General features: G+C 42.9%; 1 protein-coding gene across 1 annotated transcript in view; it reads right to left on the bottom strand.

Moving 5' to 3' along the window:
* Positions 1-14918, bottom strand: part of RELL1 (RELT like 1) — a 74537-nt gene that overhangs the window by 37528 nt on the left and 22091 nt on the right. Inside the window, exon 2 of the mRNA XM_050790920.1 lies at positions 700-924. Coding sequence (XP_050646877.1) covers positions 700-924 — 225 coding nt within the window. The remainder of the gene's footprint in view (positions 1-699; positions 925-14918) is intronic.

Raw genomic sequence — 14918 nt, 5'->3', positions numbered from 1 at the left:
AAAACAGGATTTCATCTCCCAGGTTTTTCTAAACACTACCTTATGGCTCCACGTTAGGAGAAAAAGATGAGACAGCCTGAAGTTAGTACTAAGGCACCAGTTCTTGCCATACCTTTTTCTGCACTGTACACATGATCGTTTACTTAATGAACACAAATTCCAATCTCAAATATTTAAGATAGAACTCCCCCAGCAAAAGCAACATCACAAACATGGTGAGACCTATTTTAATTTTTCCTTCACTCTTATTCAAATCTGATTCCATAATAATAGTAAGGATTAATATTTAATGAGTGGTCATATATTCCAAATATCAAATGCATCTTTCCTCTAAATTTCACAGAAACCCCAAAAGGTGATGATTGTTTTCCTCATTGAAATTAAATTAAAATGTCAAATGAATAAGATTAAATTAATTAAAAATACATTTAAGTGAAATTATACATAGCAGAGTCAGAGCATACAATAACTTGTCTAAGGCCACTGGGCAAGAATGGGTGCCCTGCCTGGCAGGTATTCAGTAATGAAAGCAAGTTTTCAAACTAGGTATAATTACTGCGCATCTGCACTTATGCTACACTGCACCACCTGCCACTAAAATGGATCATTCTGCCTCAGAGAGATGGAAAGCATATATCACTGATTTCATATTTTAAAACTGTCTCCTCACCCCCAATAAAAAGAACCCTGGTTATTTACCTATCTTTTCAACCTTTTCTTCTTCGATATCTTGCTCTGCTTCTGTTGTACAACGATAGCCTTTCTTCTTAAGCAGGTGGCAAATGAGGACGCCGAAGAGACCCATGATAAAGAACACAGGGACAAGCGCATATGCAATATATTCTGGGTGTCCATTCCCAGTATCGTTGCTGGGCGACGGGGTCGTCTCTGTTCTGGAGTGCAATGTGCGGCTGCTCCCATTGTCTACAGAAAGAAACATGCATGCTGCATTAGGTATCTGTCCAGGGCAAGAAAAACCTAATGACTCTCAGGTAATGTTCAGAGTAAATCAGGGTCTGCTCCCAAAACCACAGGCCATGGAGACTGGTGGGTCTGGCTGCAGAGGCACAAGATAGCCCAGGTCTGGGCTCAAACAGTCTGAGTTTAACTCTGTTACTCATGAACCGGGTCCCACGCTGGGTCACTTTTTAAAAAACCCTTTGAAGACAGCTGCTTCTTCATTGTGGAATGAGTATACAGGGTTGTAGTGAAGGGTCCAGCACAGAACAAACACATAAACATTACATGTAACATTACAAACATTACATACATAAACATTACATTACATTATAGCACGGTTCTTAGTGATTAAGAGAACGGCCTCAGGACACTCAAGTTAATGCCTAGCTCCACCATTTAGCAGCTCTGTGACAATGGACAAGAACTTAATTAACCTCTTGATGCTTTGGTTTCTTATGAAATGGGCATACTAATACTACTTACCCACCCTTCTAGGATTGTTATGAAGATGAAATAAATTATTACATGTAAACTAGCAATCAACATAGCAAATAGTCATCCACATGCCAGGCACCGTTCTAGGCACTTGTGATGCAAGCACATCACACTGAGCAAAACAGGCAGAGATCGTTGTCCTCATGCAGCTTACATTCTAGGAGGACTGAGTAAACTAGCAGATCTAGAGTATGAAGAGAGGGAAAAGTCAGGGATAGCATCAAGATCTTGGCCCGGGGCGCAAACATAAAAATGGAAGTGAGTGCACTTGTTTATCTGTTCACTAATCCCCATAAACATTGAACGCATGCCAGTTATGTGACAAGCACCACACTAGGTGGGAACTGGACAGAGTGACGAACAACGTAACACAGCCCCTGCCATCTTGAGGCTTGTAGGATGGCATCAGAAATAGCCATTAAACAAGTATGCATGGGCCGATCGTGACAGATTGTGAGAAATGCTGTGGAAGGAACACACGGGGTACTAGAAGAGAAAAGAACAGTGAGGATCTACTTTATGACTTCAAGAATAGGGAAACTGTGAAGTGGGTATCTTTTGGAGAAAAGGGGAAGTTGTTGCCTTTAGACATGTCAAAGTATCATATGAATATATATATGAGAGGCAGTTTGATATCTTAGCCTGCAGGGGTGCCACATGGACTCCGGAAAGCAGTGAGCCTGGAGCACACAATTATACCATGTGGCCAATTGAGACAGCAGGAAGAACACACTGGGCTGGGCACGGTGGCTCACACGTGTAATCACAGCACCTTGGGAGGCTGAGAGGGGGGCGAATCACTTGAGATCAGGAGTTCGAGACCAGCCTGGGCAACATGGTGAAACCCCATCTCCACTAAAAATGCAAAAATTAGCTGGGCATTGTGGTACACAACTGTAGTTCCAGCGACTTGGAAGGCTGAGGTGAGAGGATTGCTTGAGCCTGGGAGGCAGAGGTTGCAGTGAGCCGAGATTGCACCACTGCACTTCAGCCTGGGTGACAGAGCAAGGCGTCTCAAAAAAAATTAATTAATTAATTAATTAAATTAAAAATTATTAAAAAGTTAGCCTTATATATGTTCCCATCACACAGTAAGCACTATAAATGTGTTAGCTACCACTATTAGTATTTAGGCTGGGCACAGTGGCTCATGCCTGTAATCCCAACACTTTGGGAGGCCAAGGCAGGCAGATCACTTGACGCCGGAGTTCAGGAAGAATACACTGTGTAGCAAAAGAATCAGCAGAGCACCATGCCATGGAAAAATGAGGAAAGAAGTACAAAATGAAGGTGGGGGAGTCAGGTAGATGAGAACCAAAGAAAACTGCCGGGTTTGACTGAAACGAAGCTTCAGTATTTAGAATATCCTGACTGTGAAGGGATAAAATGAGCTTTTCTTCATCAAGGGAGGTTCACACACATTGCTCAAGAAACCCAGAAATTGGAAAGCTAGAGACATTTAAACATAAGCTTTCTCAAGATAAGTTTGGTGAGAAAAGAATCCATATTGTAAGTGAGAGCGGCAGGAGGCAGCCAAATGCCCAGGCAGACAGGGGCGGGTCCCTGGTGAAACCCCACCTCCATGCTGAAGACAGTTTAAAGCCTGAAAGCCAAGTTACAAGTTAAATCCTCCGACCAGAGGGAGGACTTTTCTTCCCATTTGGTGCACTTTCCTCACAAACCAATCAGCACGCACCCCCCGTTCTGAGTCCATAAAAGGCCCCAGACCCAGCCACACGGGAGGAACTTCAAGTAGGGGAACCATTCCCCAGAACCCCACATTGCCTCTCTGCTGAAAGCCGTTTTCATTCCTCAACAAAATTCTTCTCTGCCCTCCTCACCCTTCAATGTGTCGTGTATCCTCATTCTTCTTGGGTGCACTACAAGAGCTTGGGAACTGCTGAAAGCGGGTACAAGCTATACCAAAGGCGAGAGCTGAAGCACTCCAGCGTAGCCAAGCGAGGCCTGGGCAGGGCTTCGCCAGCCGGGAGGTCCCCAGTTTACAAAGTGACCCCAGTTACAAACTCCTGCATCATAATGGGAACAAATACCTGGTATGAAATGAGCACAGTTCATCACAGCAGCAAACAATATCAAACAGAAGTTGATTTGCAAACCAGAGGCCACAGAACAAAGGCTACCTCTCTTTCACATGGAAATATCCATTATCTTTGAACATTAAAGGAAATAATTGGTTTCTTAGGTTTGTAAGAGGTTGCATTCATTACTTTATCAGACAACCTCCAGAATTTGAAATAGCCTGTGTTTTCTGATTTCTCCCTGAAGAATCAATATAATAAATAAATCCCTAAATATATGCAGTATACCATCTAAGTTAGGGTTTAACCTCATGGCTTATTTTCAATAAAAACCAGAAACATTTATTGAACTCCTTTTATGGTCCTAAAACAATAAGTTTTCTTTATTAATTCCTTTATATAACACATATTCCATGCAACAAGAATAGGTGAAGTAAGCAGCACGCTGAGATCAAGGAGCTTTCCTCAGAATCACCGTCTGTTTCAATCTGGAGGTGATAATAAATGCTTTTTGGGGAGACAATGGGAAACCGATGAAAGCAGAGGGGCTCAGAATTGGAGTCAAACACCTCCCTCTGACTCAGGTGATTGAGAAGGTGTCTTTAAGGGAGGAGACCACCCCTCATATTGTCTTATGCCCAGTTTCTGCCTCCAAAGAAAGAAGTAAAAACTAAAAGGCAGAAATGAAATCCACAGGCAGACAGCCCGGTGCCGCACCCTGGGCCTGGTAGTTAAAGATCGACCCCTGACCTAATTGGTTCTGTTATCTATAGATTACAGACATTGTACAGAAATGCACTGTGAAAATCCCTATCTTGTTTTGTTCTGATCTAATTACCGGTGCACGCAGTCCCCAGTCACGTACCCCCTGCTTGCTCAATCAGTCACGACCCTCTCACACGCACCCCCTTAGAGTTGTGAGCCCTTAAAAGGGACAGGAGTTGAAAAGGGGCAGGAATTGCTCACTCGGGGAGCTCGGCTCTTGAGACGGAAGTCTTGCCGAGGCCCCTGGCCGAATAAACCCCTTCCTTCTTTATTTCGGTGTCTGAGGAGTTTTGTCTGCGACTCGTCCTGTTACATCTTCATGGTGAATTTGACACGCGGCAAACCCTTACAAACACTACGTATCTACAGAGCTCTGTGACTTACAAACGTGTCATTCACTTAATTTCATAATTATCGTGCCATGAAAAAACTGAAGATATGAATCTAAATTAGCGAAGCATACAAATTATAGGGAGATGCAATATAGCACTTGTTCGGCCTCTGAGCCAAAGCTAAGCCATCATATCCCCTGCAACCTGCACATACATGGCCGGTTCCTGCCTTAACTAATGACATTCCACCACAAAAGAAGTGAAAATGGCCTGCTCCTGCCTTAACTGATGACATTACCTTGTGAAATTCCTTTTCCTGGCTCATCCTGGCTCAAAAGCTCCCCCACTGAGCACCTTGCGACCCCTACCCCTGCCCGCCAGAGAACAACCCCCTTTGACTAATTTTCCTTTACCTACCAAATCCTACAAAACAGCCCCACCTCTATCTCCCTTCGCGGACTCTCTTTTCAGACTCAGCCCACCTGCACCCAGGTGATTAAAAAGCTTTATTGCTCACACAAAGCCTGTTTGGTGGTCTCTTCACACGGAGCGCATGAGAGTACTCAGATTAAAAACTCAGACCTGGCAGAAATAACAGACAAGTTATCTGGCCACATACTAGACATGTCATCTTAGGCGAGAAATTTTAACTGTTCTGTACTCTGTTTCCTCTCATAAAAAGGATCAAAATCAATGTGACTAATCTGTGATAATTTTAAAGGACGGCCCTGTGAAATAAAAATCTAATCTCGGACCCCAATTTACTATGCCAAAAGGAAAAAATTAAGCTGAAAGCTGAGTCATTCAAGAAACTGCCTTTCCTTTTGTTCTTAGGCAGATAGCTACCGATAAAAGGTTAAGTATCTGCACAGGTAGCTAGCTACTCCATGCTCACCTTATCTTAGGTAAAGTGTTGACTGACTGACATAATTGACTATCACCCTGCCCGCTCCTTTTCCCTTGCAGCAGGTAGATTCAGTAATGTGACCATCTGCTCCCTCTTTCCCCTTTAAGTACTGAAACCCTCAAAATCTTCTTTGGAAAATGCCATGAACCACAGATTGTTCCTGTGGATTTGAGATCCTTTTCTCTGGGCATGTCCTTAACCTTTGCAAAATAAACTTCTAAACTGATTGAGACCTGTCTCAGATACTTTTTGGTTTCCAGCTTCAAAATTATTTGATACTGCTTCTCCTGAGAGTTGAGGTCTGTATCTCCTTCCCTTACATTTATACTCTTCTCTCTCTGACCCACAGAATGTGTTGGGAGTGATGCATTATCACTTTCCAGCCTCAAGCAACAAGAAACTGACAGCTTCCACTTTCTGTTTCTTGGGGCACTTGCTCCTGGAACCCAGCCACCATGCTGTGAGGAAGCCTAAGCTTCCCTGCAGAGAGAAAATAGCAGGCATCAACTTATCAGCCAGTAATAGCCATAATAAAAGTAGATCCTATAGTCCCAACTGATGCTGCATGGGGCAAAGATGAACTGTCTCTGATGAACCCTGCCCAAATTGTATAACAGATCCTTAAACACAAGAAATGATTGCTGTTTTCAGCCGCTAAGCTTTGGGGTTGTTTGTTATATAGCAGAAGTAACTGGAAGCCTGCTGCATGGTGTCATTGTGAAGATTAAATAATATTAATAGGTAAAGCATTCAGAAGAGTGTCTACAAAAAGGTGGGCACTGCATTTTAGTCATAATCATAAAAGACCTGCATTATTTAGTAAGATAGCTGCTAGCCACATGTAGCTATTTAAATGTAAATTTAAGCCAAATGAATTTAAATAAAGTTAAAAATTCAGTTCCTCAGTTGCATGAGCCACACTTCAAGTGCCCAGTGGCCATGTGTGGCTAACTGCTACCATACTGGACAGGCCAGATAAAGAACATTTCCACCATCCCAGAAAGTTTTTTTTGGACAGCGCTGTTGAGCATTACAAAGAATAGCCAACAAGAAAGATGCAGGGTGGAGAATATATTGTGATCTACCTTAACAATCCAATGAAAAATAGCTTTTAAATAACAAAGTAACTGTTCATACATAATGTCTAAAACATTTATAAACTTCAGCAGGTGTCAGGCCTCTGAGCCAAAGCTAAGCCATCATATCCCCTGTGACCTGCGCGTACACATCCAGATGGCAGTTCCTGCCGTAACTGATGACATTACCTTGTGAAATTCCTTTTCCTGACTCATCCTGGCTCGAAAGCTCCTCCACTGAGCACCTTGTGACCCCCTACCCCTGCCCGCCAGAGAACAACCCCCTTTGACTGTAATTTTCCTTTACCTACCCAAATCCTATAAAACGGCCCCACCCCATCTCCCTTGGCTGACTCTCTTTTCAGACTCAGCCCGCCTGCACCCAGGTGAAAAAAACAGCCTTGTTGCTCACACAAAGCCTGTTTGGTGGTCTCTTCACACGGACACATATGACAGTAGGTTTAATTTTCCTTCAATTTACACTAATAATTTGCTGAGAAACACTGTATCCCTCCTTCTCCTTCACCCCTAGCTGAATCATGTCTGAATCACGAACAAATTATTTAGCCCAAATAGCAAAGGTTGTTGCATTATTTATAAAAGTCAAAAAAACAGCAACACCTGCATATTTGCAATGAGATAATAAGAACATATCTAAGTCACTGTGTTTCATTTGATGAAATAATATCCACTATTTAAAGATCTACGAAATTTTTTGTGAAGATATGGGAAAACACTATGACCCAATGTTGAATTTCAAAAGCTGGACTCAAAATCTTACATGCACTACGATCCAACTTGTTTTTTTAAAAAAGAAAAATACATGAAGATATAAAGCCAAAACCAAAATACTAAGTGATTCTGGGTGCTAAAATAACGATATTAATTTAATTTTATCTTTATACTTTTGTGTAACTTTCTAAAATGAGTATGTATTACTTTTGTACCAAGATGGTAGACACTTTAAAAAGTATGTAGAGCAGAGGCTGTCAGTCATTTGAGAGTCACAGACCCCTTTGTGAGGTCTGAGGGATGCTAGGTTTCCTATTTCAAAATTTTGCCTCTCGGTTCTGTGAGTTCTTGAACCTAAATTAATATAAGGGCAAGTGATGTAATAAGAACGACGTCCAAGTTTCTGCTTGAGCAACATAGTGGACATGGTCCCATTCATTGTGATGGGAAATATCTGAAAATAAAACAAGTTTGCTTGGTGTTATGATTTGAATTTTGTCACCCCCTCCTAAATTTATATGTTGAACTCCTAACCCCCAATACCTCAGAATGTATTTGGAGATAGGAACTTTACATAGGTCATCTAGTTAAAATGAAGTCATTGGGATGGACCCTAGTCCCATATGATTGGTATCCTTCTGAAAAGAGGAAATGTGGAGACAGACACAGGGAAAACACTGTATGAAGAAAAAGGCAGAGATCTGGATGATGCTTCTTTTACAAGCCAAGGGACACCAAAGATTGCCAGCAAATCACCAGAACCCAGGAGAGAGGCATGAAACAGATTCTCTCATAGCCCTCAGAAGGAGGCAACCTTGCTGACACATTCCTCTTGGACTTCTCTGTTGTTGAAGCCACCCTGTCTGTGGCACTTTGTTAGGCAGCTCTAGCAAACGAATTCACTTGGCCTCTCCAGGACATCACAGTTCAGTTTTGAACATGCAGAGATAGAGGTAAGCAGGGGACATCCAGATGGAAATACACATTGAGCAACTGGATCTGCTCCACTCAGAAGCTCAGGAAGAACAGCCAGAGCTCCACTTTAGGATGAACAGCCAGAGCTCCACTTTAGGACAGAGAGGAAGGAGTTTCCAGAAGAGGTAAGTAGTCAGCTGGATTCGATGCTATAAGAGAGTGCAACTAAAATACAAAGGAAAATGGTGCCAGTAGTATGTTAGATAGTATTAAGGCTTCTCAAAAGGTTAAAAATATAACTACTATGTGATCTAGAAATCCCACTTCTGGGTACATATCCAAAAAAAGGATTGAAATCGGGATCTTAAGGAGATACCTGCACTCCCATGTTCTCTGCAGCATTAGTTACAAAAGCCAAGATGTGGAAGCCACCAAAATGCCCATCGATAGACAAAGGGATAAAGAAATTGTGGCACATGAAAATGGAATATTATTCAGCTTTATAAAGAAGAAAATCCTGCCAAATGTGACAACATGGGCAAACCCTGAGGACATTATGCTAAATGAAATAAGCCAAACACTGAAGGACAAATACTAGATAATTCTGTTTATATGAGTTATCTAAAATAGTCAAACTCATAGAAACCAGAGAGTAGAATGGTGTTTGCCAGAGGCTGGGCAGGCAGGGGAAAAGGGATAGTTGCAGATCAACAGGCATAAAATATAAAATTTCAGTTACACGAGATGAGTAAGTTCTAGAGATCTGATAATACTATATTGTGCACTCAAAAATTTGCTCAGAGAGTAGACCTCATGTTAAGTGTTCTTACCACAATTTTTAAAAAGAGAGAGAAAGAAAGAAACAGACAACCTGCTAAAGTTTGAATATGATCTGTCCCCTCCAAAACACATGTTGAAATGTGGTCCCCAGTGTAGCAATGTTGAGCTGTAGTAGGACCTTTAAGAAGTGCTTGGGTCTTGGGGATTCCATGCTCATGAAGGAGTTCATGCTCTTCTCACAGAAGTGAGTCAGTTCTCATGGGAGGGGGTTAGTTACTGGGAGTGCAGATTGTTATAAAAGCGAGTTCAGCTTCCTCGGCACTTTCCTGCTTCCTTTCTCACCATGTGATTTCTTCCATTTTGTCACTGATGTCATGAAGCAGCAAGAGGCCCTTACCAGATATGGCTATCCAATCTTGGACTTCCCATCTTCCAGAACTGTGAGCTAAATAAACCTCTATTCTTTACAAATTACGCAGCCTTGGGTATTCCGTTATAGCAACGGAAAACAAACGAAGACACAACCCAAGAGAAATCTTTAGAAAGAGGCTGGAGAAGAACTCAGATAAATCAGGCCACATAGAAATTCCTAAGAATACATGGGAAACCTTCAGTTTCTAATTTAGGAGCAGCTTGGGACTTTTTAACTTCCCTCTTGTTGGATTTTACTCCCTGTTTGTCTGTAGTTTCTTGAAGTAAACGTTCTTTAAAAATTCTAAAGATAAAGTAAAACAAAAAATGAAATAAATAGGCAAAAATAAAATAGAAAGAAAAACAATCCACAGAATATCTTTGGTGGCCTTGCTGGAACAGTTTTCCAATGAACTGGATGGCAAGATGCAAGCTGGATTCCCTGGGTTCAGGAACAGAGACACTGAGCTCACTGAGCTCCTTCCAGAAGCCCAGTCTGAGCAAGCAAGGAGGGTTGGGTAGTTTTCAACCTCAGGGTGAAGGGGAGAAATTTTTGTTTGGAGTTTATTTTTTAAGTGGATGAAACCAAAGTATTTATATGTAGAAGGGAAGGAGCAAAAGGGAGAGACAGAGAGGCAGTAGAAGCAATGGCCTTGAGATGATTTCCATATGAAGGAAGGGAGTTAAATATCGGAATAGAAAAGGATACACTTTTTCCTGAGGCCTTCCTTTATAGTGGGTGGAAGAAAGTTACAGGAACAGGTGCCTCTGTTGTCTTTTAACATAAAAAGCAAGGCTTGGTGTGGTGGCTTACGCCTGAAATCCCAGGATTTGGGAAGGGCAAGGAGAGATTACAGGTTTTCTGAAACCTCATCTCTACAAAAAAATCCCCAAAAAATAAGATAGCTAGGAGTGCTTCTGCGTACGTACCTGTAGTCCCAGCTACTTGGGTGGTGGCTGAGATGGGAGGATCAAAATGAGGCCAGGAGGTGGAGGCTGCAGTGGGCCATGATTGTGCCACTGTACTGGGAGGGTGGGTCAGCCTGGCAGGGCGAGACCCTGTCTCACCAAAAAAAAAAAAAAAAAACCAGAAAAAGCAATGGTAAGCCAGTGTAAAATGCACCTGCAGTCCCAACGACTGGCGAGGCTTGGGTAAGAGGATTACTTGAGCCCAGGAGTTCAAAGCCAGCCTAGGGAACAGCCAGGGAGGAAGCAATGACATCTGTTGGTAACTACGAAGGTGAGGACAGAAGAGGGGACTTCAGCAGACAGTAGGCTCAGCAGAGAGGCCGAAGGGAGGTGTCAGGGAAAAGAACGCACAATGGCATTCAGGACACAGCTGAGATGTGCACCCCAAATCTCTAACTGTATGAGCCCACTCAGGGAGTGCCATGCAGGCTGGAAGCCAAGCAGAATAACAAATCAGGATCAGAATGGAAAGCAGACAGAGCTAGAGTACAAAAGAGAACAGTTTAGGGTGAGATGGTTCCAGAATCGATGATGTCTGATTCACACCAGTTTATTACAGCACTATCAATACTAACAACAGCCGCCACCACAAATGTGGAGCATTTATGAGCCAACACTAAGCTAAGCATTGAATCTTCGCAGTAAACCTATAAAATGGTTACCAGTGTTATCCTCACATTACAGATGGGGAAACAGAAGCACAGAGAGGTCAGGCAATATTCCCGAGGTCAAGGTCACATGGCTACCAAGTGGCAGTGCCTGGATTCAAACCAGGCAGTGTGGATCCTGCGTGCTCAAACACGCTTTCTCTTACTCTCAGTGTCTGCGTACTTAAAACACGACTTCGGAGAGAGTGCTGTCCATCCACCAATGCCTAAAGTACATTTTCATTATTTTTCTTTCAACAATATTTCATCATTTAGCCACTTTTCTGTTGAAATGCTAAATGATGGCCTATTCTCTCCTATTTCACAACTTGGTTTAGAATAAAGCCTCCTCAAACTTCAAAACTATGGATTCCAATTAGCACAGCAAGAAGCAGGATATGTTTTGAAAATGCTCCCACCAGGCTCCAAAGCAGTTTTACCAGACGAACAACCCAAAAACTCTACTATTTGCCCTTATCACCAATCAATCACCCTCCTAACTCCCAAATCACAGCTCATCTTACGCAGGTCATAACCTGGGATCCCTACAGCCTTGCTGCCTCTCCAAAAACAAGCCCACCACTTCATTTTGAGAATCTTCTGCACACAGCAAGAGCCACTGAAACAGGCAGAGCTTGGCTCTAGCTGATAAGTGTGATTCTCTTCCACAGCACCACAAATAAAAAATGTACAACACAAAGGCCAGTGTTTGGCCTTTGGGTTTTTCCTGGGCCCAGTGCGCTTTGGTAAGTTTGCTGTATGCTGAGGACCCACGAGGTATGTGTGTTTTGCCAAGATCCTGTTGAGATTACAACAGGGAACTGAGGAGGAGACATGAAGCATGGCTGGAAGTCAACCTAAAAAGTCAAAAGCAGTTTTCTAGCTTGTTTCCGAGTAACACTTGCATTTCTAACTGACCCCAGTGGTCAGAGGAGCTGAGACAGAATGGCAGGGAAATGGCATTCCTCACACCCAGCGGGCATGGCTTGAAGGTTGCTAACATTTTTTCGTCTAGATTACCAAGATGGCTAAATGTCTAAATGTTCATTTCTCAAAAGGGGTTTTTCTTCATTCACCATTGCTACCAGCTCCCTCTATGATACTGAACAACTCACTTCACCTCCCTGGACCTCAGTTTCCTCATCGGAAAAATTACAAGCAGGAGCTGATGTCCTTCATGGTTCTCAGAATTCCACTATTCCCCAACCTTCTGCAGCCTCACCCACAATGCACTCAGGGCTGACACTGCTGGAGATGAAGACACAAGTCCATCCTCCATGTCCACAAGGCCAAATCCAAACAGCTCTCAAATCCAACCAGAGACTCCAGACAAGGTAGCCATTGTAACCTCTCCCAAGCAGTTTGTGCCGACCAAGATCAAGATCAAGAATGGTTCTGATAGCAATTCTTCCTCTCCTTACCAGGAAAGGGTGCGCATTCTCAGAAGCTAGGGTTTCCTAGCAAACCGAACCAACAAACTCTTGATGGGAAAGGGACTTGGTTGATAAGTGGGTAATCCACATCAAGGTTAGCTGAAATATAGCTTTTAAGCACACACACACCCACACACACACACACACACACCCTTCTTTTTTTTTTTTTTTTTTTTTTAAGCAAACATTCAAATCACAGTATCTGAGAAGGGCCTATTTTTTGGTGTAGATTACCAAGATGGCTAAATGTCTAAATGTTCATTTCTCTAAAGGGGTTTTTCTTCATTCACCATTGCCACCAGCTACCTCTGTGATACTGAACAAGTCACTTCACCTCTCTGGGCCTCAGTTTCCTCATCTGAAAAATTACAAGCAGGAGCTGATGTTCTTCATGGTTCTCAGAATTGCACTATTCCCCAACCTCCTGCAGCCTCATCCACAATTCACTCTAGGCTGACACTGCTGGAGATGAAGACACAAGTCCATCCTCCATGTCCACAAGGCCAAATCCAAACAGCTCTCAAATCCAATTGTTTCATAACCCCTTTCACAGCAACATCAAATCTGACAAACTCATCTGGTAGCAAACCCTGCACTGACCTGATGTGAGGCTATTTACAATCTCCATTCCACTTAGTTTGCTGCATAAACATTAATGGATCTGATTAGACCCCTCGGAGGGGGTCACATCATTTAGAGTTTAGACTACCAGCCCCAAGGGTTTCCGACTGTCACAACACTGAGAGTAAGGAGATTGCTGAAGGTACTGCACTTGCTCAAGGTCACATGGTTAAAAACTGGTAAGAGCCTGGGATAAAAATCCTGTTTCACGACAGAATCTGTAACTAGTCCACCTACCGCCTCTCAGTCCTGAGCTAGGACCTATTATCTAGTCAGTAGCTAGCAGCTTACTACTAGTGCAAAACAACCTCTTTTAAGTTAATTCTGTTTGTTTTTTGAGACAGAGTCACTCTGTCACCCAAGCTGGAGTGCAGTAGCAGGATCTCAGCTCACTGCAACCTCCGCCTCCCAGGTTCAAGCAATTCTCCTGCCTCAGCCTCCCGAGTAGCTGGGATTACAGGCGCACACCGCGAGGCCTGGCTAATTTTTTGTATATTAGCAGAGACAGAGTTTCACCATGTTGCCCAGACTGGTCTCGAATTCCTGAGCTCAGGCAATCCACCCTCCTTGGCCTTTCAAAGTGCTAGCATTATAGGCATGAGCCACCACACCCAGCCAAGTTAATTCTTTAAATACAGTTTAAATAACTGCCCACAATAATAAAAGAAGAGAAACCAAAGCGAGTTCTACAAAATAAAATCATCCCCAAATCATTCCTATTTGGTTACACAAATAACTAAAGTCAGAGTCTCTAAGACCATCTACCCACAGTAGCAATCATAAAGACACAGCATGTGCCCAAGCTCAAGAATATGTTGTAGAGAGAACAAATGGGCTTAAACGGAATTGGAGAACACTGTTAGTCGGTATATAAATAAGTGCTGAACTCTGTAGTGAAACTTGAAGTAGCTACCGGCTTCCGATCAATTCCTAGACAAACAGGGGCTACAGCCCCACCTTTCCCCGAAAAGGCAGCTGTGACTGGGCAGGGAGGGGTCTCCCAGGTGGCACCCACCTGCCAAAGTCCAGCCACCCATGAAACAAAATCCCACCCGACCCCAGCTGCATACAGTCCCTCAATTACCTGTATTGTGTTAAAATTCCTGAAATGCTACCATGAGACAGGAGCACTGGAGTCTGATTCTGGGTTCCAAAGACCACTCTGGGAACAGATGGAAGCCCAGACAACTTCCCCAACAAAACGTGCAGAAGTCAGCAATGCCTAGCGATAAAAACATATTTTCAGATGCATTTGGCTAACGGGTGCCTTGAAAAATTATCATTACTAATGATAATTATCATTTTTAATGGGAAAATGCATCTCAACTTACAATCTAATTACTGAAATGTAGTATTTGGGGCATAACCTATCCTTAAGCTGGGGCTTCCTTCTTAAATGTCACATAGGTTGAGAAGGGAAGTAACAAAGATGATCCAGAAAGAAAAAGGACTTTATGCTGACCCTCAACAGAATAACTAAATTTGGCTGGATAAAAAGGGAACAGGACACTCGTGACAGGCAGCAGGCTGGGGCACTCAGAGCATTCCTGAACCCCAGGTTGCTACCAGAACAAAGGACTGAAACTCGAGTGATGTCAATATAAAGAAACATCTTAAAAAAAAAAAAAAAGAAGAAGAAGAAATCTAAATATTTACCATCCCTGGCTTCAATTTGAACTGAAGGGAGAAAAATAACTTTGCAGAGTCAGAGAAAGTCCCTAGCTTACTCCACACTGTCTCGGGTTTACCATTTGAAGTTATTTCTTAAAGCCACAGAACTCCAACACAGATGACAGCTACAGCCACCCCCATCCCCCCATATCCCCCACCTTCCAC

This window comes from Macaca thibetana, chromosome 5 (assembly GCF_024542745.1).
Source record: "Macaca thibetana thibetana isolate TM-01 chromosome 5, ASM2454274v1, whole genome shotgun sequence".
Classification (NCBI taxonomy): domain Eukaryota; kingdom Metazoa; phylum Chordata; class Mammalia; order Primates; family Cercopithecidae; genus Macaca; species Macaca thibetana.
This window is presented reverse-complemented; position numbering and strand designations above follow the sequence as displayed.